This window comes from Bos indicus x Bos taurus, chromosome 20, assembly GCF_003369695.1.
Source record: "Bos indicus x Bos taurus breed Angus x Brahman F1 hybrid chromosome 20, Bos_hybrid_MaternalHap_v2.0, whole genome shotgun sequence".
Lineage (NCBI taxonomy): Eukaryota > Metazoa > Chordata > Mammalia > Artiodactyla > Bovidae > Bos > Bos indicus x Bos taurus.
In genome coordinates, this window is record NC_040095.1 from 3,009,751 (window position 1) to 3,036,706 (window position 26,956).

General features: G+C 51.3%; 2 protein-coding genes across 6 annotated transcripts in view; both read left to right on the top strand.

The window, feature by feature from the left end:
- RANBP17 (RAN binding protein 17) overlaps nt 1-14,048 on the top strand; it is a 375,933-nt gene extending 361,885 nt beyond the window's left edge. For 4 of the 5 annotated variants that reach the window (XR_003507255.1, XM_027520583.1, XM_027520584.1 and 1 more), the window contains 3 exons: nt 9,561-9,659; nt 11,530-11,657; nt 13,631-14,048. Coding sequence is in view for 4 of the 5 variants with exons in the window: in XM_027520583.1 (XP_027376384.1) it covers nt 9,561-9,659; nt 11,530-11,657; nt 13,631-13,721 (318 nt within the window). In the remaining variant the exon portion in view is untranslated. Of the gene's footprint in view, nt 1-9,560; nt 9,660-11,529; nt 11,658-13,630 lie in introns of those variants that run through there. The other variant, XM_027520587.1, reaches the window with a different exon arrangement.
- Nucleotides 14,049-23,567: 9,519 nt separating this feature from the next.
- Nucleotides 23,568-26,367, top strand: TLX3 (T cell leukemia homeobox 3). Its single transcript, XM_027520414.1, has 3 exons — nt 23,568-24,114; nt 24,471-24,714; nt 25,650-26,367. Exons 1-3 carry the CDS (start codon nt 23,694-23,696, stop codon nt 25,858-25,860), a joined length of 876 nt encoding a protein of 291 aa, XP_027376215.1. The 5' UTR covers nt 23,568-23,693; the 3' UTR covers nt 25,861-26,367.
- The last annotated feature ends 589 nt before the right edge of the window (nt 26,368-26,956 follow it).

Below are 26,956 nucleotides of genomic sequence, written 5' to 3' on the forward strand. Positions count from 1 at the left end.
TCCACATGAGTGCGTGGAAGGGTCAGTCAACTTAAAGAGTACCCCATTTCCTGCAAGCTAAAGCCCACATTCTCTAGCACACAGGACAAGGCCCTTCACATCAGACCCCTGCCTACCTCACCAGCCTCCTCTGCCACCACCACTCCACACACACCCTCTCAGTGGCCCTCCCACAGAGCTGCTCGTCATTCCACAGACACTTCTGCAAGCCTTTGCACCTGCTCGCCCTTCTTCCCGCTTGACTACCTTATTCTCTACAGCAGGTTGAAATGTCCTCGGTGAAGCCTTCCCTGCCTCGGCAGGGTTCGCCCCCTCTTCTGGCCTCTGAGAGCCTCCTGTGCAGGCGTCTGTCTGTGGCACTTGCTATACTGCGCTGTCACAAACAGCATGTTGCCTCGCCTCCCTGGGCCCTTTGGAGGCTAGGACTGTGCCTCGTTCACCTGTGCGTCCTCAGGGTCTGACAGAGCCTGGCATGAAGCCGGTGGCAGTGAAGTCTGACTGCGTCAAGGAACGAGGTTCTCTTCCCAGCACTGTCAGTCACTGTCGTCCTTTAGCCTCCCTGTGTAATTATTAGGATAAAAGAGCTTCCAAATTTCAGTAACATCTCTAAATCATCTCTCCAAACGCTTGGCCAGCAGTCTCTATGCCAGTTCAACATCTATAAATAAAAACTTCAAATCTGAAAGACAGCATGCCATCCTCGATGGTTTAAACATTAAACTCTAATGGAAAATGCTTCTGTGGGCCAAGTGAATTTTCCCAAAAAAGACTGTTTTCTCCTCACACAAAATCATTTGAACATGTTAAGTAAAATAACCCTCCACTGTTGGTTATAGAGATTCTTAGGTCCATCTAACCAGATCCCTTCAGGAAGTCAGGGAGGATATAGTGGCAGATGAAAGGCAATGCAACTGTGAACCTCCCCCTGTAAGGACAGTGTGTTCATTATGAAGCACAATATTCCCTGCACTCTGCTTGGAGGACGGCTTGAGATGCCCTCATGTCATTATGCCTTATGCTGTTCTGTTGTGAAATATGATATTCATTGGGAAATGTTGTGATGACTGTTCAATAAAGCAGCATGCTGTTTCCCGCTCCCTTTTTTTTGATTTTGCATGGCCTCAGTTAGAGTTTATTTTACCACTGAATATTAAATATAAACGTGCTTGTTGTCATCTCTGCCGTGTGGTGTGGGCGCTGGGTGGAGTTCGTGTCACTGCTCCTAACCCCATGAGCTCCCTGTGGGACCATGGGTCTGCCACCCTGCACCACACACAGCCCTGCCGGGGCACTCCAGTGTCCAGCCCCTTCTCTCACAGGCAGTCTGGAATCCGAGGCCATGTTCTCAAAGCTCTGAATCAACCTGTGGCTTCAGTATCAGGTTGTATTTCTTGGAAAGATTTCTTTAGCTGGGCAGAAAATGGGATAAGCAGTCGAGGATTCTGACCGCTTCTCTCCATCTCCGAGGCCCTCCTCCTTTCTCCTCTGGGCTTGCGCAGTAGTGTCTAAACACGTTGCCCTGCCTCCAGCAGCTCCCCATCATTGCTGTCCCGCAGTTTCCCATCAGTTTTGTTCTAAATCACAGACCTAAGCATTATTCAGAAGTCCTTTGAAGGCTACCCTGTTCATACTGGCCCAAACTGGCTTCTTCATGCAGCATGACACTGAAGGCCTTTCGCAGCCTGGACTCAGCCCAGTCTTCTCCTACCCTCAGTTGTGTTCCTTTCCACTCGAAAGAAGGTCTCTCTGAAAAGCCTGCTACACAGAGCCTGATTATTCCTCAGATACACCAAGCCCTGTCTCCTCTGCCTTTGCTCGTTTTATTTTCTCTTCCTGAGGTATCCTTCTTTCCCAATGATGCTATATGTATCTTTTAAGATTCCAGTTAAATAATTAGCTCTCCTGTGAAGACAGGCTCATCTTTTTAGACAGGAAACATAGCACGTACGCCTTTGTTAGTCTCTCTTGAGCTTACACGTTTGCTCATTTGGAGACCCCCAGAGGCTTGTGTAGGACGTTTGAGGTTCTATGATTGTAAGGCAGTCATTCAAACAGTATACCATGAACTGGAAATGACAGTGGCACTTGAAAAAAACTAGAGGAAAATGGCTCTGGAGTTGAAAGCTATTCCTCTCCATACAGATCCTGCAAGCATTCCTACCTAGAGGATGTTTTTGACAAATGATGCTTAATTTTTACATCAAATCAAAAAATTTTCTGTTTGATGTTGGCAAGAGAAGAGTGAGAAAGAGTTTCCCAAATAGTGCTGAGTGGCAAACCCTGCAGCCTCCCAGTGCCCCAGGTTTTCTGGTTTTATTTTAATGCAGCAAGCTGCTTTATGAGATCTGCAGCTACTTGAAATATGATTTACTACCAGTAAAAAGTTTCAAATGGATAATGAAGATTCAAGAATGAGACTCACAGTGTAGTGTAGTCAATTTTGTTGCTCTTGCTCTCCAGTACATCTCTGCCATTGAACTGAATTATTTATTGTAATTTATTTCAACCATGGAAAATAAAACTGTTTTCATTGTGATGTGCACTGTAACATTCAGAATAGACACATCGCAGGCAGTACTCTCAATTAATTCATCCTGAAGTTTGATTCCAACTTTATCTTCTTTCTTATAAGCTAGGAGACTGGCAGATAATTCTTTCCCCAATAAACTATGATTAAAACGAATGTTTTGAGAACCAAGGGTGATGTTGGTAATGGGGAAAATGGAAACAACAGCAAAACTAGGTTGTGTATGTCCTTAGATTTTACTGTGGACGGAAGGGGTTTTTTAATATTCTAGGCAATTTATCACTTGGAGAAAATACATCCCTGAACTTTCTGTAAGGAGGGGGTGGAGGAGGAGGTGCTCTGCATTTGGATTCAGAACCATGCAATGCTAATGTGACCAAAGCCAGCTGAGCTAACCAGTCCTGTAGTAAAAAAAAAAAAAAAAAGGCAAGCTAGCATTGTACAAAGGCCAAGAGCAGAACTCCCAAATGATTTTTCAGAGGAGAATGGGTCACCTATGTAATTGATTGCAATCTTGTTGCTTTGAAAAAGAGACTTAGCTCATACATTTCATTTGCTTTTTTTTTTTTTCATTTAAAGTGCGCAACAGTTGTTTCTATTATGAGGCTGCAAAGACCCTGAGAGAACTTAGGAACGTGCTTAATGTGTACACATACTAAAAGATTTAATGTAAATCTTTGGGTGGTTGGGCTTCGTTAATCCAGGCAGAAGAACATTTGCTTGTTTGTCCATTACTTTCATTTCTCATAACATTCCACTAATGTCACATTGGTAGACAGCAAATGAAGAAACAATTGATTCCTTTTCCCTAAAGATGACTAGTATCTAATTTGACGAGGATCACATTTCAATATTTGCTGCGCACATGGCCTCAAGAACAGCACTTGGTAATGACAGCAACTCCCTTACTTCCACAAGCCCTGAAAACCTGGAAGCGTTTCCCCCTTCAGAACATTCAGATTCTTCCAGACCCTGGGTCTTCAGCCAGGGCATGGGGCTGTGGGAGAGAGGCCAAGGGCTTCTCTGCTTTTTCCGGTTCTGCTGCACTGTCGTTTTTGTTCTGTGGTTATTGCTGTTGCTGCAGCCAGCCGTCTTCCTCCTCTCCCACCTGGCCTTCCCGAAGTTACAGGTGCCGGAGGATTCCCGAGAGTCAGGAGCTTCCCTCAAGTGTTCGCTGCATTTATCAGGTGTTCCTCAAAATGTCAGCAACTCATTACGTCAAAATCAAAGGCAACCTAGCTTGGCCTGCAGTACACGTAATTTCATATCCTACCCCCCTGCTTATTATTGCCCCCCACCCAGCAGATTAAGGCACTCTGTTCTACAGACACACCCTCCTGGGCACAGCCCTGATCAGCCTGGCCTTGTCCTCCTCTCTCTGGCCCTGCCTAGTCTCAGTACAGAGATGCTTCGTCTTGCTCTCTCTTTCCTTTGGTCTGTCCTTTTGTCTTAAGGGCTTCCGTGGTGGCTCAGATGGTAAAGAATCTGCCTGCAATGCGGGAGACTCGGGTTCCATCCCTGGGTAGGGAAGATCCCTTGGGGAAGGGAAGGGCAACCCACTTGAGCATTCTTGCCTGGGAAATCCCCATGGACAGAGAGCCCGGAGGGCTACAGTCCTTGGGGTCGCAAAGAGTCAGACACAACACTTTCACTTTCTTTTGTCTAAACCAAAGCTGCCTTCTCAGGCCCTCCTTCCACCACCTTTTGGAGAAGACAAATTACTCTTGTCCCATTCCCATTTCCCTGATCAACAGGCAGCAAAGTTGCAGTGTAAGTAAAATGTCATGCAGCCCTGAACCAAGAGAGAGGGGGGAAAGCTGAGGCTCCCTGAATACAGAAGGATTTGATCCCTGTCGGTCAGAGTTCCTATCATCACTGCACGTTCAGTGCTGTCTTTCTGAATTGGATGGGGAGTAAGAGAGAGGAGTTTGAGAGGAGTTTCTTAGATTTTGTGGAATATTTTTTAGTTTTATCAATATACCCAAAGAATATTAACAATGAAAAATGTTCACTCTATAGAGAGTATTTTAAATTGAAGAAAATTGGTTTAATTTCCTAATCCTTTCTCCTATGTTTATTTAAATTGCTATATACCTGGGTAGGAGTGAAACCAATGGTTCAATGGACCATTTTCCAGAGATAATCTATTAATTATGTCTACTGCTGTTCATCTTGAGAGGCTGAAGTTATGGTATCCAGACTTATAAAAACGCTAGGTGGGAGGCAAGAAGGTCTCCTGCCGACTCACCAGGAACCCCTTCCCTGGATTCTAATCACAGGGGCTTCAGTAGCTGTCTGACTCCTAAGCAAGTGGTCGAGTGGCCAAACAGGACACACACGTGGGCAGCACGTCTGGGAGGCCCTCTGAGGGTGGGCGAAGGAGCCATGGCCACTCATACAGGCCTGGCCCTGCCCACGGGCAGCCTCAGAGTGGCAGGCAGCAGCCTCTGGACTTGGGCAGACCTGTGCACGGGCCCTGGTTCCACGTCACATCACGGCAGCTGATAGCTGTGATGCCTGGAGCAAGTCCCTGACTTGCTCAGGACTTCAGCTCCTTAGACTATGAAACGGGGATAATGTCTCCCTCAGGGTTAGCTGGGGGTTGCAGACAGTGTGTACCTGTGCCTCACAGAGTGCTGAGCACCCAGGGGCTTTCTGCAAACATATCTGTTCCCGTCGGGCAGAGAGAAACCTCATCAGGCACAGCTTACTCTTAGGTGGAAATGGCTGTCAGTAAGAAAGATGGTGCCTCAGCCTTTAGCCTCGGTGACCTAAAAGGCCCTAGAGATCTCGTCCAGGCAGCCGCTGGCTAGAGAAGCAACAGTGACTTAGAAGCACTCTCAGGCTCTGCACACAAAAGCAAGAGCCTTGGAGACGAACAGTGTATTGATTTAGATATTCACCAATTTCAGTTTTAGCCATGGGCTGAGGCCAGAACTTCTCTGTTTTCTGTACAGTTCCCTTTCAGCTCTTTAGCTCTTTATATTTTAGTTGATATTTCACTCATCCTTTCCCATTCTTTTCATTTATTCATCTGTGCATTCATTCTGTCACCCAATAGCTATTTTCCTGAGCTTCTGGTAGGTGCCAGATGCCACACAAAGCAGGAGGGATACAGAGAAATGTCCCCCATGGTCCCAGAATGGTAGGAGGTCGCAGACCAATCTCCCTAACACCCCCTTGCAGTCATCACCCAGTACCCACTCGAGCCACAGCTCTCAGCCATCCTTCTCCTCCTAGCTTCTAGACCCATTGAACCTCCAATGTCCTTAGAGTACGTCCAGCACAAGCCACATCTGTGCTGACACCTCGTCAGCGTCTGCAGTGAGAGCCTGCTGGAGGGGGAGAGTGGGCCCGCGCGTGTGAACAGGCAAGTCCACTGTGCCTTGCGCTTGTGCTTTACTTCCCGTTTTAGGGCAGAAACGTAGGAGAGCTGAGGAGTGAACAGAGGTCCAGGTAACACAGCACTGCTTTGTTTTATTTTTCCAGGTCAGATATTCGTCAAGTAGCTTCATGTTTTATTTAGAAGGTTACAAGTTTTCAGAAACACTATCACTCAAAATCCATACTAATACATGTGCCAGACCAAACAGAACTGATTTTTGTACTCTTTTCTATTTTAGCTTTTTTTTGGCTGCAGGAGGTAGAGGATATTGTTTTTACTTTTATTGCAACTCCCAGTGAGGTCAGTTAATTGTGAGGAGAATATAATCTGGGTTATCTGTCCATAATCAAGACATGAAATTGGATGCTTCCTGGAGCCATGAGATTCCACTGGGTCAGGCCGGGCGGGGCAACCATGGTGGGAGCGAAGGAGCACCAGCGATGACTGAGAACCTGTGAAGGAAGTCAGTCTTCACCGTGGCCCTGCAAAGCAGTTGTCATAATCTCTCGTTTTATATGTAAAGAAATAAAGCCTCAGAAAAGACAAACAACTTGACCAGCATCCCAGGTTACATAAGTGGCAGGCCAGATTTGGCCTTAGTTCCGACTGGCTCCAGTCTGTCCCTACCAAACCAATGTTGGTTTTGCTTCACTGATAGAAATTTTCTACAAACTTAGCCCAAGCCTCTTGGGAAGGGCAGCACCTGAGACAGTGAGTTGTCTGCTTTTCCCAAGTGGTCCATTCCCTGGTTGGGCAGACTAGCTGCTTAGGATAATACAGTGGATAATGTGTATGCTCTTTGGACACAGGCTCTGGAGAATGTAGCCTGGGATGGGCCAGTTTGAGATGGCCATTCCAGCCATGCCTGTAGGCGGTGAGCAGAGGCTGGCAGAGTGAGGCCCGCTCCTGCGGCCTCCACATACTCAGCGCTGATGGTGCTTTGGACTCAGCGCAGGCTGGGGTGGGCTGCAGCAGAGCAGGCAAGAGCTCTGTCCTTTCAGTCTTGACTTGTTCCATCCATAACCATGAGAGATTCCACAGTACCTGGAGCAGGTACTTAAGCATTTCACCCAGGACTCTTCCATATGGGGGTGGGGGACCTTTCTCCAAAGGGATTTGCTACACTGATTGAGTTGTTTCCCCATATCCTCTCAGATTATTAGAAAAAAGAACTGTGGAAATGAGTTGCCATGTCAATACCCTTTGAGTGGATTTGCTCACTAATTTCCATTTTTCCGGAAGAGTAAAAAAGAAAAAAAAGTCATCTGTTTTAGCCAACTTTATTTTTAGAAAAGTATTTTATTCAAACATCCCCTTACTTATTACAGACATAAATACATGCATTCAGACAAATGAATCCACGGGAGAACCGTATAAAGTAATTGGCACATCACTTCAGCATGCTTTGTCAGTTACTGGAGGACTTTGGTGCCTCTAACTTTCATCTTTTCCATTAACATATCCATTCCGCCTTCAGATTGTGAAGCCCGTAATATTTTAGGCTGTCTCCGCAGATCTGTTAGTTTTGCTTGTCAATTTAATTTGTGGCTCTATGACTTTGGGTGGCTTGTTAGATTGTATACAGAAACACGTGATCTGCAAATGATGTCCAACATGCCAGCATAAGACCCAGCCTCTCCTCAGGACACTGGACACACCATAAATGTGCAATGGCAGCTTTCATTCACAGTCGGCCTGTCAGGATGATGACGATGATGTGTGGGACAGCAGCTGCTTAGAGCTCATCGGTGTTGTTTATACATATATACCTGAAATGGGCTTCCCTGGTGGCTCAGACGGTAAAGAATCCTCCTGTATTGCGGGAGACTCCTGGGTTCGATTCCTGGGTTGAGAAGATTCCCTGGAGGAGGGCATGGCAACCCACTCCAGTATTCTTGCCTGGAGAATCCCTATAGACAGAGGAGCCTGGCAGGCTACAGTCCATGGAGTCACAAAGAGTCAGACATGACTGAGCACACACTCACACACACCTTAAATGTTTATAACACTTTTCACTCTTTGTAGCACTTTTTATATCTACCATCTCATTTGATTCCCTGAGCTTCCTTGTACTGGATTATCATTTCCCTCTTTATGGGTAATGAAACTAAGACACAGAGAGAGAGAGGTTCCGTGCCTTGCCCAAGATCACAGGGTAAACTGGGTTGCAAAAAGGCCAGAGGACAAAGCCAGATGTCACCAAAGCCTAGTCAGGGGTGTTGTGTGTAGTAGACTCTGCCACATAATTGCTGTCTCCCCTGCCTTCCTTCAGGGAAAGGAGCTCTGAAGCAGTGAAACAGGAAGGACTGGAGATGAGGGGTCTAGTGTCCAAGAAGCAGGACCTGTAGCATCCGCTTCACATGGGCGACCAGAGCTTGCTTCATCGCTTTCTGCCAGGACTGCTGCAGCAGCCTCATCTCTGGCCTCCCTCCTGTTCTTTCACCTGCACAGTCCATGTGTCCCAGAGGGAGCTTTCCTAAGTACAGATCTGAGCATGTCTCTCTTTAGGTGCAAATGGCCAGATTCTCCATCGAGGTCTCCCAGCCTGTACTGGGGTCTTGCTTCTGGCCCACCTCTCTTCTCTCTACCACACTGCATTCCTTACCATTGCAAAACCCTCTGTGTTCTTGCCCAGTCTCCCTTTTTGCTGCTGTCTCTGCTTAGAACACATTTATGATGAACTCCATAACTGTGGCCTTCTCTGTGGAGTCTTCCCTGATTCTCAAGGACCCAGAAGTGTCCATCTTCCCGCCGCTGACCCACAGCATCTTTGCCCAGCCCTGGTTCCTGTTACCTCTAAGGAGTAGTCTGTCCCAGGCAGCTTTTAGCTCCTCAAGAACAGAGGTTGTGGTAGATGTCTGTGTTCTCTTACCTCCTCCCAGGCATCTTGCAGACTTGGAATTTAAGAAAATGGATGAGTATGACATACAGGAGTAGGACGTTCTTGGTGGTTCAGTGGTTAAGACTTCGCCTTCCAATATAGAGGGTGTAGGTTCAATCCCTGGTCGGGGAGCTAAATCCCTTGTGCCTTGTGGCCTAAAACCAAAACAGCAAACAAATAATATTGTAACAAATTCAATAAAGATTTTTAAAAAATAAGCGATGTAGGAGTGAAGTGAGTAAATGAGTAAGTTTAGTGTATGAGGAACGAATGAAAAGATTTTTAACAGCCTGAGCCAGCAGGAACCGTGACTCCCAGGGTGACATGGGCTGGGTTCCCTTTCTCCGTCTGCGTGAAGGGGTCATGGAGAGATGTGGCCCCTCTATAATTTGACCGTGTCTTTGGTGAAATGGGAGCCTCAACAGTGAGCTGAGCTTCTTGCTTGGTGACCCAGTAGAGAGGAAAGCACGTCTGGGTTGAGAGGCAGGAACTGATCCCCTTGGGCCTGTGGCCTCTGACTTCTCCCAACCAGAAGGTTCTCACCACATGTTTCAGTAGGGGCAACTCTTCCTCAGGGAGCTGAGAGTCTTTGCCAAGAGTTCCCATAGGCAGCAGTATAGGCTTCCAGAGTCAAAGCTGTTTGTCCAGCAAGTGCCCTCATGGCTGGTGGCCGGATGTGGTGGGCAGCAGGTGAGCACACAGAAGGCCTGGGGTTGGGGCGATCTCAAGCCAGGGCGCCAGTGTCGTCATGTGACTCTGTCTTATAGATGATGTCCGTCCTCATGAACACCATTGTCTTTGAAGACTGTCGGAACCAGTGGTCAGTGTCCAGGCCTCTCCTGGGGCTCATCCTGCTCAATGAGAAGGTGAGTGTGGCTGCCGGGAGGTCCCCAGGAGGCAACCGCAGGAGGAGGGTGCAGCCAGACACCAGGCCAGGCTGTGAGAGAGACGGGGGCCAGCTGAGCGTGAGCAGGCACCTTGAGCGCCCAGGACAAGGCCGTATTCCCCCAGAAGGCCCTTCCCCAGGGGCCTCAGATCTCCTTCAGCTAAGTGGACACCTCAGGCTAGCTTTTCTGGAACCCAGAGCCCTGACACTGGGCAGGTGGTTAGCTCAGCAGTGCTTCCAGCTCACCCTCACTCCCTTCCCTGCTCCAGGAGATGCTGGGCAACAATCTCTTTTGCCCTTTCCTGGGCCTCCTTCCTGATGCCCATTGACCACTGCCCTCAATGGTAGCAGTCCCCCGAATACAGAGGCAGCACCCTCTATCCAGGACGTGCGTCTCTAGCCCTTGAGTGCACACACCACTCTGGGCTGCCTCCCAGGTTCTCCAGCTTCCCCTTGAACCCACCCCTGGCTCCCCAGCAGTCAGTAGGAACAGTGCATTACTGCTCGGGAGAATGAATTGTCTATACAATAAGAGAGTACTGGGGAAAAGACAGTGAGATTAGAGACAGCCGCATACATTAAAATTCAAACTGAAATCCCAGCCTTGGAAGGAAACTAATAGAAGAAGAAAATATATCAAAAAGAGAAGAGCTGTCTCATCATTCACCTGTGCTGAAGTATCCAATTTTAGCCACATTCAATAGCACTGTCATTCATCTTCCCTCGGTGTTATTGTGATTTAAATCCAAGCTCTATAAAAGAGAGCAGTTCTTTTAAAATGATTGAGAGGGAATAAGGGCAAATTCAGTGTTTAGAAAAAGCTTATGACATCACAATATTATACTTTACTGATGGAGGCAATATTTCATGGTTTGGGATGAAAAACTAATAATTTTCTATTTGGTGTGAGTCACTGCATCATTATAAAAGGGAAAAATAAGTAGTTTTGTGCATTCCCAATCTTGTTCAGGAAGACATTGTGGTTTAAGTATAATGCTTCTGATATATAGTATTTAAGTATTAGTCTGACTACATATTAATTATGTGTGTTTTTGATGTGAGCTGTTTTAATGTATGATGAAAATTAAATATCATGCTGTTTGGGCCTGGAAGGATAAACACATGACTAGCAAAATGTCGTCTTTGTGCTGAAATTAGGCTGTTTCCGATGATTGGGGGCTGCTGTTAGTGTGAGAGTGTGTGTGTAAAAGCCCACAGTCGTCAGCGGAGAGAAAAGGGCTGTGCGGTTCTTTGTGGCCAGGCGTGACAGGTTTTTCTTGGTGGCAGACAGCTCTCCCAGAACTAAGTGAGCGCCTGAGGTGCCCTTCCTCAGCCGAACAGACCCGCCCTGACCCAGGAGTACAGAAGCCTGGGTGCACAGAGCCTGAGGCGGTTTGAGAGGCAGCTCACTGAAGCCTTCGGGGGCGGAGAAGCAGGAGGCAGGACCCGGGGCCTGGCCTCAGCTACCCAGGTGCTCCCTGGCTAAGTTCTTTCCTCACCCTAAGAGGCCGTTCCTCTTTCAGCCTTTCTGAGTGTTGAGAAGAGGAAGGCCTTTATGTGCTTGATCCCCCACCCAGGAGGCGAGGACTCCATCAGCCTAAATTGTTCTGTGACAATAAAACAATTATAGCAAGAGATTTTATGAGAGGGGATAATACAGTTTATAGTCAGGAGCATCTCTATTGCTCTGGTTTTCTCTCGAGGCTTAATGTTCACAGTGGACCCAGACCAAAGCCCGTTTGAGAGTTAGGAGCCCTGAGCCCTTCAGAGCTGGTCTGTCCCCGCCCCCACAGCTTTCTTCAGGCCCAGTTTGGAGCCAGACCTCTGACACTTGTTCTGTCTCCCAACAGTATTTCGGTGAACTGAGGGCAGGTCTGATAAACAGCCAGCCTCTCCCCAAGCAGGAGGTCCTTGCCCAGTGCTTCAGGAACCTGATGGAAGGAGTGGAGCAGAACCTGTCTGTCAAGAACAGAGACAGGTGAGCGACGCCCAGTAGTCAGCGTCTCAGGGAGATGGATGTTCCAGGATTGCACTGAACACAGCTCACGCACTGATGTGGCTTTTCTATTACACCTTGTAATCCTCGGCTCAGTTTAGTTCCATCCAGTATGGGTATTTGCTTTCTTCCAAGCAGCATGCTAGGCACTGTAAAGGGTGCATGCACGCGTCCGTGCTAAGTTGTTTCAGTCGTGTCCAACTCTTTGCCACCCCATGGACGGTAGCCCGCCAGGCTCCTCTGTCCATGGGATTCTCCAGGCAAGAATACTGGAGTGGGTTGCCATGCCCTCCTCCAGGGAATCCTCCCGACCCAGGGATTGAACCACATCTCCTGTGTCTCCTGCATTGCAGGCAGATTCTTCACCACTGAGCCACTGGGGAATAAAGTGCAACTTTTGCCCTTAAGCATTTTATAATCCCACAGAAAAAATAACTTATTGAAAGGTTAAAAGAAAGAAAGAGTTATAACTGCTATGAAGGACAAAGAAAGGCTTCCTGACATTTGAACAAACATGGACTTTGAGGTCAGACAGATTCCAATTTAAATTTTATTCCTTTATAAGCTGTGTGGCAGTGAGTAAGGCAGTCAACTTCTCTGATCCTCAGTTTTCTCACCAGTAAAAGAAAGATGGTGATAATTGGTTGTGACATTTAAATGACAGAATATAGTCAACGTGGTGCCTAGGACATAGAATAAACAGTGAGTGAGTAAGTAGTTCCTTCCTCTGTCTGACCTTTAGTTACGCGGTTGGTTTGGCAAGAACAGAGACAGGTAGGCTGCCCGTGAGGTCTTGATGAGGAACACAGATGTCACCTGTGCTTGAATTCATTCATTCATTCATTTGTTCACAAAAGTTTGTTGCGAATCTGCTATGTGCCAGGCACTGGGGATACCAGTGGGGAACTAACAGTTCCAGGTTTTTTTGCCCTCATGGAGCTTCTAGTGGCAGAGACAGACATAATGAATGATGGAGAGAGAAAAATGTTTTCAGGGGAAAAAAAAATTCTTGCCCCATCCTTTTATAAAATGTGGTAGCATTCAAATGGTATGCAATTGAAATGCAAATTATTAATTGCCCCATAGCCACAGGCCAGAACCTGGGCTTTGATAATACAAGGCCAAGTCAGATGGACTCTGTGGACATGTTCCCTTCACTGCTTGTTCTGCGCCAAGATCCTCTGTCAGGCAAATAGGGGCAGCCTCCAGGTTAGGAGGAGAAGAGACTTAGTGAAGGAAGGGGAGGTGCCTTGCTAGATGCCCCAAGGGGGAAGTTGTTTCGCCCGAGGCTTGGGAGTTTGAGTACCACCTCCTGAGCCGCTCTGTGAGTCCCTTGTTTAGTGAGAGTACTAGCCAGCAAGGACGGTGTTCTCCACATGCCAGGCAGGATGCTGAGTGCTTAGGCACTGTCTCTCTTAACTCAGTCAATTCTTACTTCTCACAGTCCCATAAGGTAGCTGTCACATGGGGTACCAAGACCGAGGTTAAGTGTTGGTCTGAGACCACCCAGTTAAGAAGTAATAGAGTCAGGATCTGAGCCCAGGCGGTCTTACCCAGTGCCCCCTCTTTTGGCAGCACTGAGTTTGGTTTTCTCACCCACAAATGACGATCCTAATCACTTGCTCTGGGGAAGTCTTATGATGATTAAATGAATTTATATGTAAACACAACATAAGCTTTGGTTCTTTTCTTTATATTCGTTACTACCTATGTGTAATTCAACTTTTAAAAACAATTCTTAAATGGTATAACCGCAGAACACACCCCTCAGAATGATTAGTGTCTTTGCTGATAGCCCTCGTTCTCTGGAAGGGGAAGGGGAGGAGCTATAGTGGCCGTGGCATGGGAGGAGGGAGCTCAGCCAGGGCCCCTCCTGGGTCCTGAACCCCGCCACCAGGGGCTCACACAGCTTCAGCTTTGCCACTGCACTCAAGCCCTTCTTCCTCTTCCCACAGGTTCACCCAGAACCTCTCCGTCTTCAGAAGAGACATGGCCGAGGCCCTGCGTAGTGACGGCAGCACCGAGCCGCTGGACATGATGAGCTGACTGGACTTCTGCCCAAGTGCCGAGAGGCCTTCATCCAGAGACTCGTGGGTCTGGATCCCAGGAGAGTGATGTTGGCTAGCCCAGGAGAATCTATTTTTCAAAACAAACAAACAACAACAAAAACCCTACCTTTTTATAAGTCTGGCCTAATTATAAGAATTTATAATAGTGCACAAACAATGTAAATTCAGCCTTTTCACTGAAAAAAGCAAAAGATGTGTTTTCAGTCTTTCTATATAATATTATTATCTTTGTTCTTATAATGCTCTGAAAGGGTGTAGAAACAATATTTAACCAAAGAACATAATAAACCAGGTTTGCGGCTCAGTGTTTACTAGTTAATGGCTCTGCGATCAAGGTGGTGAATTTGTGGGAGATGCAGCCTTCAATGTGGATGCCGGATTGAGACAAATACCATTTGAACCTGTTAAATTAGTAGTTTGTTATTAGTCTTGTCTGGAAAAGCAGTGTTGGAGCTCTGAGCTGTGGGCATTTCAAACGAGCCTGGGAGCTCTGTGAAGCATCCCACAGGACTGCACATAGACCTCTCTGCCTCAGCAGCGTCTGATAAAGTTGAGAGACAGTAACACAATTAAATGACTTACAAACAACGTTTGCTTTTCACTGGCATAAATCTGAAGTGGTTTAGTCTAGAAGAATTAAGCTGTGCAATTACTGCCTGCAGAGCTATTCCTTCAGAAGGAGTAGGTAGCCCCAGCAAGCAGTTCCGGGCGCTGCTAGCACCCAGTCCTTCTGCCTCCGTTTAATTTTTAAGAGAAGCTGCTGCTGCTGCTGCTGCTGCTAAGTCGCTTCGGTCGTGTCCGACTCTGTGCGACCCCATAGACGGCAGCCCACCAGGCTCCCCCGTCCCTGGGATCCTCCAGGCAAGAACACTGGAGTGGGTTGCCATTTCCTTCTCCAGTGCATGAAAGTGAAGAGTGAAAGTGAAGTCTCTCAGTCGTTTCCAACTCTTCACAACCCCATGGACTGCAGCCTACCAGCCTCCTCCATCCATGGGATTTCCAGGCAAAAGTACTGGAGTGGGGTGCCATTGCCTTCTCCGTTAAGAGAAGCAGAGGCATCCAATTAAAATGTAGATTCAAAGCCACTTGCCTTCTTGAGCCACCCAAAACGGTTCTAGATGCTAAACTATAGATTTTCAGAGGATGAGGATCAGCTGGTTTTCATCTTGCCATAAAAACTCTTTTTACTGTGGAGACTGCAACTCAACGCAAACTCAGGACAAGGAGAAGGCCTTTACAATTTGTGATGGATGGTAACTAGGCTATTAATTTGAGATTGTCACTGTCAGATGGCTTTGGTATCTCACTGCTCTGTCTTCATGGTTCAGGCTTATAATAAATATTATTCCCTTTATTTCTGATAAGACATGAAAGGTTGGCCTTACTGTTGAAGAGGTAAATCCGCAGGCTCCTTTTATAATCTCATTTCTCAGACTAGTTATTTCTTGAAATTTTTCTTGATAGTTGAGTTTTATAACAGGCTTGTCACATAAAAGCAAAGTTACCCAAGTGTATCTAAAAATTTGTCTTCCATATGTGAACTCAGGAAGTCAGGGAAAAGTGTGTTCTAAGTAGGGTTATTTCTGGTATCTAAGAGAGAAGTAAGCCTCAGCCTTACACTGTGTTTCATTATCAGTAGGATAAATAATTTTCCATGAGAAGGCAAATTCTGAACTTCATAAAACTTAACTTTTTAGAGAAATCTGATTTGAGAATTTTCTCTTTCTCGGGGGCTAATTACTGCATACTACCCATCCCAAAAAAATCCTTCATAGAAAGCCTGTCCCATTCTGGGACTTTTTTTTTTTTAAGTTCAAGACCTGGGAGTTCCCTGGTGGCCTAGTTGTTAGGATTCTGGGCTTCCACTGCCATGGCCCAGGTTCAATCCCTGGTCAGGGAGCTGTGATCCCACAAGCTGTGGGGCGTGGCCTAAATAAATAAACAATAAAATGTTCCAAGACCTAAAAGCACCATGTCATTTGCACTAAAACGGTCACAAGAGAATCACCGTGTGTGCTTGCTTTTCTTGACCACGCCCCCAGAGGCCGCCTGGTGGCTTCTCAGCAGCCCAGGGCTCTGTCGCAGCCTTGGAGGCCCGCTGGGGAGGAGGACTTGTCAGGCCTGCCCACCCCACCTCAGCAGGGCCTGCTCACAGCGCTGGGTGTGCAGAGCACCTGTGCCAGGCAGGCACACTCAGCTAGGGGACTGTGCCCTCAGCCCCCGTGTCAGATGAGGAAACTGAGGCTCAGAGGTGGTACCAGCTTACACAGGCAATATTTGATCCCAGGTCTGTGTCACCTCACAGGCATTCTTGAGATCTCTTCCAAAACCTATATTTGAGAATGGTAAGTTGAAACCAGTTAATGTTTGTATCAATTTCCATGTGTTTTTCAGAACTCTATTGCTAGATAACAAATTACCCCAAAACATAGAGGCTTTTCCAGTGGCTCAAATGGTAAAGAAACTGCCTGCAATGCAGAAGACCCACGTTCGATCCCTGGGTAGGGAAGATCCCCTGGAGAAGGGAATGGCAACCCACTCCAGTATTCCTGCCTGGAGAATTCCATGGAAAGAGGAGCCTGGCGGACGACAGTCCATACGGTGGCAAAGAGTCAGACACAGCTGAGCAACTAGTGCTTTCACAGTGGCTTAAACAGCACTGCTTATCTCACAGTTCCTGCAGATGCTCTGCCTCTGGGTCTCCCAGGCTGTGGTGGGTCTTATAGGCCCTGTTCACCACAAGGCTCGCTGGGAAGGACCTGCTTCCACACGTCCTCGTGGCTGTGGGCAGGAGTCCGCCCCTCATGGGTTGGTGGACTGAGCCTCAGCTCCTAGCCAAATGGCCTCTCCATAGGGTGGCTCACAGCACAGCATCTTGTTTTACCAGAGCAAGGAAGAACACAGCACCCTGGAAGTCACAGCCTCTCATAACCTAACCGCAGAGGGGCACCAGTCACTTCTGTATTCTCTTCATTGAAGTCCAGTCACCAGGACCAGACCACGCCCAGGGGGAGGAGTTATACACAGGCAGGGATCTTCCAGCCTCGGCTCTTACCTGGCCTTCACTGGAAAGGTTTGGCTAAAGGTTTCTCCCCAGAAATCTGGAACAGAATCCTGATCTTCCTAGGAAGGCTAAGTTCCATTCTGTGCCCTTTCTGAGGGAGGAAAGGAGAGTGGGGAAGCTGGGACGTTTCCAGATGTTTCCACACACACATTCCCCAGGAACCGCACCACCCACCCCTTCCCCGAGCCTTGCCAAGTCAGCCTTGGTCAGGGATCATAGGGAGGACTCTTGAGGCCACTTGGAGTTCCATGTGGGAGTTCTGCAGGGTCATCCCATCCATGAAGCCAGCACTCAAGGGCACACCCCATCTTGCAGAGCCCACACAAAAGAGAACTATTACAGTTGATATGTTACCTGCTCTAATCAGGTCACAGGTGTACCTAACTCACACTCAGCAACAGGAAAAAAACAAATGACTCCAGCAGGTCCTCAGGGTCTACCATCCAACCAGCCTCACCCAGAGTGAGGAGGCAAGGAAGGCGTGAGCCACTGCGGCATACCTGGCCCTTCTGATGAGCTCCTAGGGGGCTAATATGTCTTGTGCATGCAGTGTGGGGCGCTAGGTCAAGCCAGCAGCTTCAGCTGATAGCCAAGCAGGAAAGAGTTTGACGCTGTCATGACTGCAAGGCTTTCGCTTTCTGCACTGCCTTGAGAGCCTGCCCCCTGACAGCTGTGTCCTGCTTATGTTCTAGGTGTTCTGTCTTTTCCGTGCTTCCCCATCAGGCTTCTCTAGAACAGGGGATGCGGGTGCTGCACTGTCTGGTGATGGGAGCAGCCAGAAAAGCCCTCTTGGCCCCTCCCCAGGGCCTCCCACTGGCCCTGCAACCTAGACGGGCCTTTGTGTTACGGTGCTGGGAGCCCCTTTCAACACATGCAGCTGAGCTGGCATAGCTGCAAGCTGCGCTCAGGGACGGAGTGAGCTGGAGAGCTGAGTGCGAGGATAAAGCGGGGTGGTGCGGTGAGAGAAACTGGGCAAAGTGAGAGACGGAGCAGTGCAGCAGCGTAGAGGCGGCAGCATTTGAGAGAGCCGGCACCTTACAGTGAGGAGGGAAAGAGCGCCTGAAGAGCAGAGCGAGGCAGAGCAGCGAGGGAGAGAGTGAAGATCGCAAGATGGACACTAAATAACGGGAACCACTATCATTTAATGAGCAGCCACCACGCGCTGCAAATCAAGATCTCATTTAAAGGTAATGCCTTCCGGTAAGAGAGTCAAGTAAGCATTATCCCCATTTTAGAGGTGACAAAACTGAGACCAAAAGCCTAACCTGGCCACACAGCCAAAAAGTTGACGAGCCGGGATCAAAGTCGGGTCAGCCTGACTCCAAAACTCATGTTTCTTTTCCACTAATGTCCCTTAAGCTAGGTTCTTCACCACCAGGCTTTGGAGACAGTTGGGTGGGGAGGTGAACACTGACCCACTGGGACCCCCAGATGGGATGGTCACTCCCCAAGAAAGCCCAGTCCAATACCTGGGCCTCCCAGTGCTGTGTCTATGGGTTCTGCCACCAATTCAGCCTCCTCCCTCCTTTATAAAATCATTCTTGAGACTTTTTAATGTTTTATTGAGGTGTAAGTTTACGATGACAGCAAACCTTTCAAACTACAGCAAGAGTAACCTGCCTCCTTGGCATATTAAAAAATAATGTCAGCGTCGGTTTTTATGTCCCATAGTTGGGATTGCTGATAAGAGCGCTTCCCTGACAAGATTCTCTTTGAGGTTTACAGAAAGCGTAATAAAATATGTAAGTTACATTTCCACAAACAAAAGCTATAACATAAGTTATTTATAAGCGTGAGATACAAACAGTATCACGATAAATAAACCATAAAGGGTACCTGCAACATCCATCTTAATGTAATTTGCCCAACAAAAGTGTTGAAACGGAGTCAAATTTAGTAGAGAAATCTGTCAGGAAGAAAGGAAAGTTGTAAAACACAAAATGGGAAAAATGGCTGACGGGGGGCAGGGAGGAAACAAGGGCATGAGAGGAGGTGTGGAGGCGCCTCTGAAGGCTCCCGCCGCCGCCTGCCCTCACCCCCGGCCGCACACCCCGCCGCCGCGGACCCGCAGCGGGAAGGACGCTCCGCTCCCCTCCCCGGCTCGGCCTTACCCCCCTCTCCCAACCCCGCGCGTCGGCAGCGCCCTCAGGCCGCCCAGCCTCCCTGCCAGGCTCTCAGTCTGACTCAGCACAAGGCTCCTGGAGCATTCGTTCACTCACTCATTCACCTTCCACAGGTAAAGCAGCGAATGAGGCTGGGGAGCAGGGTGAATAAGATCAGTTCCAAAGACAACGAGGCACTGATGAAAATAAGCACGGATAAATGATGGCTGGGGGAGGGAGCTGCTTTAAAGGATGGGCAGAGAGGCAGTAGGGGACCTGGGTCCTCAGAGGTGGAAAGGCAGCGGGCGTGGGCGGGGCTGGGAGAGAGGGCGCTGAACTGAGTGCATGCGAGCTCCTGCACACACTCTGACCCCTCCGTCCTCACCCCTCATCTGACCTTGCAGTGTGCTATTCGGTTTAATACCACAAACTCGTCATGACCCTCCAGTGGGCCCTGGGCCAGCCCTGCAACATGAACTTGAACGCCAACACCACTCTGCTGTGGAAGCACTCCCGGGCCAGTGGGGGAGACAGAAGTGAGCCACCACAGCAGCTCTCACCCTGCTCCTGGGCTCCTTTCCTAGACTGCCCATTCCTTTCCTATGGCTTAGAATCTTGACTACCTGCTCACAGAGGAAACACGGGGTATACAGGAAAGGACTTTGTAGTCAAGAGACTCCTGGGTTCAAACCCCAGCTCCAGCCCTTCCCCCCACATGCCCCTGGGCAAGGGATGTCATATCCTAAGCCAAATGTTTTATAAGTCCCACGACAGGGAAGCAAGGGGGTGTTCAACGGTTCCTGAGCAGCACCAGGTGGCTTCTGCCTTCCTCCTGCTGGCAGAGGTCTTTCAGGCCTCCTGAGGAAGGTTCTTCCCCTAGTCCTCCCCATTGATGGAGGGGGGCCGGGTAGTGGGGAGGGCGGTGATGAAGAGCTCAAACTGCATTACTCCCACCAACAGCTGGGGAAACGGAAGCCCAAAGTCCGGACGTGGTCCAGAAGATTTGAATAGGTGCTCAGTAAATACTTAATGAATGAGTGAATAAGTTTGGGCAGGTGTCTAAAGCTTTCCATCATGAGAAATAGAAGGGCCCCTAGAAATACCAACATCCTGCCTCTCATCCCTGAAGCCCCTCTCTCTCCTATATAACACCCAGCAAGGCCCAGCAGCCCTATGCCTTCTCCCAGCTTCTCCATCAGGACAAGGAGAGAATGCACTGCAACCGGGAAGTCTTTCTGGCCTCAGGAGTCCAGGTCACCAGCTCCCAGTTCTTAGAGATTCTGTGTGTGTGTGTGTGTGTGTGTGTGTGTGTGTGTGTGTGTCTGTCTGTCCATCTGTCACTGTTCAGTTGATAAAAGGTAAGAATGGACAGTAAAAAAAAAAATTACAATTTCAGGAACACAAAATACACATCAAACAATATTTGGCCAAAAACAGTGCCCAGAGGAAAATGTTTGGCCTTAGATGTATTTAATAAAAAACAGGGAAGATTGACCAAAGTGAACTAAAATTTCACCTCAACAATCAAAGCAGAAATGAATTAATAAAAATAAAACAAACCATTCCTGAAGGACATGACATTTTAAAAAAGGATAATGAAATATCCTTTTCTTTCAGACAAACTGATGGCAAACATGATAAAAAGTCACAACTGAGTAACACTGAGGATGAAACGCAAAGGATGTTAACACAGATCCAACATGAGCGCTTCAAAACAGGAGGGAATCTTCCCATAATGTCATTAATGTAACTGTGACTTTGAAAACTTGGATGAACTGGGCAATACTCTAGACACTGGCTTCGGAATTTGAGCAGGCCTCTGAATCACCTGAAGGGATTCTTAAACACAGAATGCTGAACCCAACCCCAGGGTTTTGAATTCTGCAGGTCTGCGCTAGGGTCAAAGAATGCACATTCCTAACAAATTCCCAGGTGATGCTGATGCTGCCGCAGGTCGGGGAAAACAGACTTGGAGAATGCTGTCCAGGGACTACCACCCTCTCCATTTACTCCTCTTCTTGAGCTGCCTACCAGCTCTGTTCTGTCTGGGTTGAGAATGACAAGGAGTTTGTGCTCAGTGGCCCAAAGCACCCGTTGCCTGAGAAGTCCGGGGTCCTAAGCAGTGGGGCACTGTGCTGAATGCTTACCCAGACAACCTCATTCAATCACACAAGATTGGTATGGGTGCTTGACCAGATGAGGAAACTGAGGCACAAAGAGGGCTCCATGAGTCCACAGCCGACAAACAGAGGTGGGAATCCGATTCTTAGGCACTGGGCCACTCACCATGCCCTGGGGGCAATGTTGGCCACATCACCCACACCTCCCTAACTCCATGCCCACATATCTGTGCAGAGTGGACCTTGCTACTCAGTGTAACAGAGCCAGGAAGTGGCGAAGACAGGCCTGGATCCAGGGCTCTGGAAACCAGGAAGGAAGTGGAGCTGCTGGTGTAGAGCCTTAGCTAGCCTCTGAGTCGGTGTGAGTCTCTTTCCGCAGAGGGTTGTCGTGAGGAATAAATAAATGCCCCCACCCTTGCCTGGCACACACTAAGTTCTCAACTCACAGTTGCTCCACTGTTGCAGTTAAAAGTTATTATTATGTAACCACCAGAGTTTCTCATAGGCAATTCCACAGACCTTCTCTCATTTACTTCTCACAGCCACCCTGGGGGTAGCTATTACCCTTTCTGTTTTACAAATAAGGAAAATGAGGTTCCAGGAGAGGCAATGAGAGACCCTATAACCCCCAACCCCCTCCTCCAATGGCAGAGCCTGAATTAGAAGCAGGAGGCCCCAGGCCCAGAGCAATGGCAATATGCCATCTGAAGGTTGTGGTCTGCAGAGAGCAGTGGAGGAGGGCTTGCCCAGGGCCCAGGCATCCTGCTTGCTTCACCCCTCTCTGCCTACCTCATTCTCCCCACCAACACTGGGATTCTGCCAGGGCAAGAAACTTGCAAGGTCATAGAGCAGGTGTTAACCCAGGGACCCAGGCCTTAAGATTGTAATTCCTGAGGCCTCTCATTCTGGGGGGCAGACTCCCAGAAAGAATCTCCTACTTGCCACCCCCTGCCCTTCCTGGCCCTCTGGGACTGACCCTATGGTAGACAAATACACCTTTCCCTCCAAGATACTGAACCTCCACAAATAAAACAGCAAACAAATAAACAGGAATCGTAAGAATAATACATCAGCTGTCAGGCTGGGGAGCGGGTGTGCGAGGCAGCCAAGGCTTCTCCTTGCCTACATCACTGCAGGCCCTGACACCGTGCCCTCTCTACACTTCACTCACAGCGCACAACCGTCCCGCAATTCACACATTCCGTTTTACAAATAAGGAAACCAAAGCCTGAAAATACCGAGTCCCTTGCTCAAGGTCACCCAGCTAGGATGTGACCTGGCCCAAACAGAAACACCCTTCTGGCCAATGGAGCGTCCCAGCTCCGACCGCGTTGGCAAGACCAGGAGCCCAGGAAGAGGCCCAGCCAAGGGGGCAGCAGTCAGTTAGCACCTAACGATTTTAGAATCAGCAGGTGAAAAACGATCTGTAAGCATCCCCTGGAGAGACAGCTGAGGCTGGCGGGCTTGGGGGACGCTGACCACCCTTCGAGTCGTCCTGTCATCGGTGCCCCTCGGCCCGCCTACACAACCTCCGAGGGCGCAGCCAGAACAGGCAGTGATCTCAGCGCCCAGCGTTACTCTATTTGCTCTAAATATGAACCCGCACCCCACCCCCCACGCCCTCTGCCCTTGCCCCTCGCCCCTCGGCCCTCGGGAACGCAAGGATCCCAACACCTGCCGCACCAAGGGCAGGTTCCCCCGCGGGTCCACAGTCCAGTCCATCCTGCAACGAATTTCGAGGGACCAGATCTCGCTCCTCACCGGGCAACCTCGGGTCCCGTTCAGCCCGGCCCGGCACGCATGGGCACCTGAGAGTCGCGCCTCGGTCCTTCTGGCCGGTGCCAGGGAGTGTCTCCAAAGTGGCCGCGACGCCGCGGCCGAAGCCCAGGCGGGGGCGGATTCTCCCCACGCGGGTCGGGGTTCTTGGGAGCGCGGGGTCCGCTCCGGTGCTGTCCTCACCCAGTGCGCAGGTAGCGCAGAGCTTGCGCCCCACTGTGCACCCCTTTCGTTGCTCCCGCGGCGGTGGGGTGTCCAGGATCCCGCAGGTTCGTTCCGCGGTTGCAACTCCATTGTAATAGAAAGGATTCACATGGTTTGGGTTTTGTTCAGATGCAGAAAATTTGGAAGAAAACGAACCTCCCCCCCCCCCCCCCCAAGCCCCTCGGCAAATGACAGTTTCACCAGCAGCGCGCCCTCACAGCCCCGCTCGGCTGCAGGGAAGCAGCCCCGGCCGGGAGGAGAGGGGAACGTCTGCTAATTGCAGCTTCGTTAGATTTCGGGTTTGGGAGGCTGCGGTTCGGGCGCTAATATCCGCCGCCCATTATCCCGGCTAATAAATTTGACCTATTGTTCGTTTGTTAAAATGATGTCACCTTGGAACAGTCCCTAAGCTCCTATTTCCATGAATTAGGCCTCTATTGAAAGCCAGGAACCAATGGGAGGAGAGAGGCTTGTTGATCGCAGCCAATGGCTGCAGCGGGAGAGGAATTAGCAGCGGAAACTCCAGGTTCGGTTCAAGAAAGATGACACAGAGCCTGTCGGGCCCGCGCACTCTTGGCAAAGTTTCAGTGCGACGAGAGGCGCCGGGCACTCCATGGCCGCGCCGTAACGGGGACCCAGCCGCCTCCCCGCCCAGCCCAGCCCAGCCCTTCCGCCCGCCCAGGATGGAGGCGTCCGCCAGCGCGCAGACCCCGCACCCGCACGAGCCCATCAGCTTCGGCATCGACCAGATCCTCAACAGCCCCGACCAGGACAGCGCATCGGCCCCGCGGGGCCCCGACGGCGCCAGCTACCTAGGAGGGCCCCCCGGGGGCCGCCCGGGCGCCACATACCCGTCTCTGCCCACCTCCTTTGCCGGCCTCGGCGCGCCCTTCGAGGACGCGGGATCTTACAGTGTCAACCTGAGCCTGGCGCCCGCCGGCGTGATTCGGGTGCCAGCGCACAGGCCGCTGCCCGGGGCCGTGCCGCCGCCTCTGCCTAGCGCGCTGCCTGCCATGCCCTCCGTGCCCACGGTCTCCAGCCTGGGCGGCCTCAATTTCCCCTGGATGGAGAGCAGCCGCCGCTTCGTAAAAGACCGTTTCACAGGTGAGCAGGGTGTCCAAACAGGCGCCGGGCCTCGGGCCTCCCGGGGCCAGAGGCGCCGCGCCCTACGTGCTCCACTCCGGGAAAAGATTTCCGAGGCCCAAGTGCGGTGGAGGCCTCAGTACCCAGGGCCCCGGGCAACCACAGATGGGAGGAAAATCAGGGAGTTTGGGGAAAATAAGCCTGTGCCCGGGGGAAGAGGGGGGCATCCCCCAAACGGCTTGGTGCTGCTGGGGACGCGCGGAACCAACGAAAATAGCGTAGTATTCTGCGCCCCACCGGGCGGCACGGGGTCCGCATGGGGCCTGAACGGCAGTAGAGCTGGGCTGGGCTTCAGGGGGCCTCGTGTGTCTCCGCAGCGGCGGCGGCGCTCACGCCCTTCACCGTGACCCGGCGCATCGGCCACCCTTACCAGAACAGGACGCCGCCCAAGCGTAAGAAGCCGCGCACGTCCTTTTCTCGGGTGCAGATTTGCGAGCTGGAAAAGCGCTTCCACCGCCAGAAGTACCTGGCTTCGGCCGAGAGGGCGGCGCTCGCTAAGTCCCTCAAAATGACGGACGCGCAGGTCAAGACCTGGTTCCAAAACCGGAGGACCAAGTGGCGGTGAGAGAGGCCCGGCCCGGCCCACCTTGCACCGGCCCTTTGCCCGCCTCGTGCCGCAGCCTCGCGTTCCCCCTACCCTGTGCTACCCACTACCGCCCTCCTAGGGCTGCGCCTCTCCCTTCTTCCCAGGTTTTATCTCCCAGCTCGCCCTCGCGTCCGCCTGTCCTCGCTCTCCCTCGCCTCCTGGACTTCTCCATTCCCACCCCTGTGTCACTTTCCTGAGCCTCTCCAACTCTCTCGTTGTTTTATTCCATCTCCTGCACTGCTTGGTTTCCTCTCACCTGCCCACCCCCGCCCCGCCAACACCCCACACTACCCGGGTCTCTCGCGCTGCCCTAAACCGTCTGGCTTGCCCCCTGTTCTCTCGGATTCCCAACAATGCGCGCGGAGCTCCAGGTTCCGCCTCTAGTTCCCCATCCCGACTTCAGCCCTGTGTTAATCCGATCCCTGTTTCCATCTAACCCGCTAACTGCGAAGCGATCGCCTCCTGCAAGAAGGGTTTGAGACAACCTGGGAGAAGTGGATGAGGCTGACCCGGCCGGGGGACCCCGCGAGGTGCAGAGCCAGCCCGCCCACCCGCGGACCCCAGTGACCCGGCTGCCTGCAGGGCCTAGTCAGTTCCACACACTCCCTGTCCTTGTTACCCCACAAAGAAACAATCTTTGTTGTTGGCGAAGCCACAATACCCGGGTGTGCGAGTGGGAGGCCGGCGGAGTCCCCTCCCGGCGATCTCCTGGCGCATAACAAAAACAAGCGATCCCAACCCACTCCTCGAACCCGCGAGTGCCTGGCGCACAGCGCGGGCCGGGAGGCGGACGGACTCCGCGCCTCAAGGCTCTCGGCTGGCCTCGGCTCCAGGGCGGGTTAGGGCCCCGCCGGCGGCCCCGCGGTGCCGGGTGCCTGACGGTGCTGTCCCTCTCCCTCCCCCGGTGCAGGCGGCAGACGGCGGAGGAGCGGGAGGCGGAGCGGCAGCAGGCGAGCCGGCTCATGCTGCAGCTGCAACACGACGCCTTCCAAAAGAGCCTCAACGACTCTATCCAGCCCGACCCGCTCTGTCTGCACAACTCGTCGCTCTTTGCTCTGCAGAATCTGCAGCCCTGGGAGGAGGATAGCTCCAAGGTCCCTGCAGTCACCTCTCTGGTGTGAACCACCAGCGCGCACCGTCGCCGAGCATCTCCGCCCCGACCCGGCGGGGCGCCCCGGGCCCCCAGCCGGGCTGGGGGTGGGGGGGAGTCGTGGCCGAGAGGGGAAGGGCCGGCCAAGCTCAAGTAGGCCCCGGGGCGCGGCTGCATCCCCGCCGTCTGCGGAGGGGGCTGGGCCCGGGCTCCGCGCGGCTGGACAATCCGAGCCCCCGCCCCGCGCCCAGTCCCGCCCCAGGCCGGGGCCTGACAAAGAAAGCGCCTTACGTTTCTCCGCCCCTCGCCCGCAGCCCCCCTCCCCCGGGCCGGGCGCCTGTATTATACTTTGTACTTTTGCCCAAACGTGTACATAATAAAAGTTTTGGCTTTTTTCTTTAGAAACCGGCCACCTGCTTCCCCCGCGGGGGCCGCTGGAGGAGGGGCGGCCGACCAGGCGCCTGGGGGAAGCGCCAGGGGCTGGGGCACCCTGCTTGGAGGCTGGGTCCACCCTTCTCCTTTTCCGTTCCGTTTATTTAAGTCGTTTTATTTAATAAAAAGTTAGCTATTTCACTTAACGCCACTTTTATTTCGTTTTCGTTTCCAATAATGCTCGGCGACCCCCGACCCTGCGCCCCACCCCTGCGGCAGTAGAGGCCGAGCCGCGGCGTGCGGGCCAGCGCCCACTTCTCCGAGCCTCGTCGGCATTCGCCTCAGCTCGAAGCCTGGCCAGGGGCCCCGCGGAGGATCCGCGGTGCAGGTCAGTGCGCGCCGGCCGCCCCCAGACCGGGTGCCGGCGGGGTGGGTGGACGTGGGAAGGGCACCCTAGGCTCAGAGGTCGCAGAGCAGCGCCAGGAAGAGGAGGGGGCTTGAAAGGGCCTGCCTAGGAGGGTACTTAGGCTGTCCCGAGTCTAACCCACCCAGGGGGCGGGCGGCACCGTGACCTCGAACTTCCCGGGACGCGAAACTCGCTCCCCTCACCCTCCGCCCACACCCACAGGCCTCTGTCTTCCTCCAGCGAGGCCCCAGAGAGGCCGGGGCGGCCGCTCCAGCTGGCTCCGGGGGGTCTGGGCGCAGTGTGCGCGGGCTGTGAGCGCAGAGCAGGGAGCAGGCGCGCTTCCCGGTTC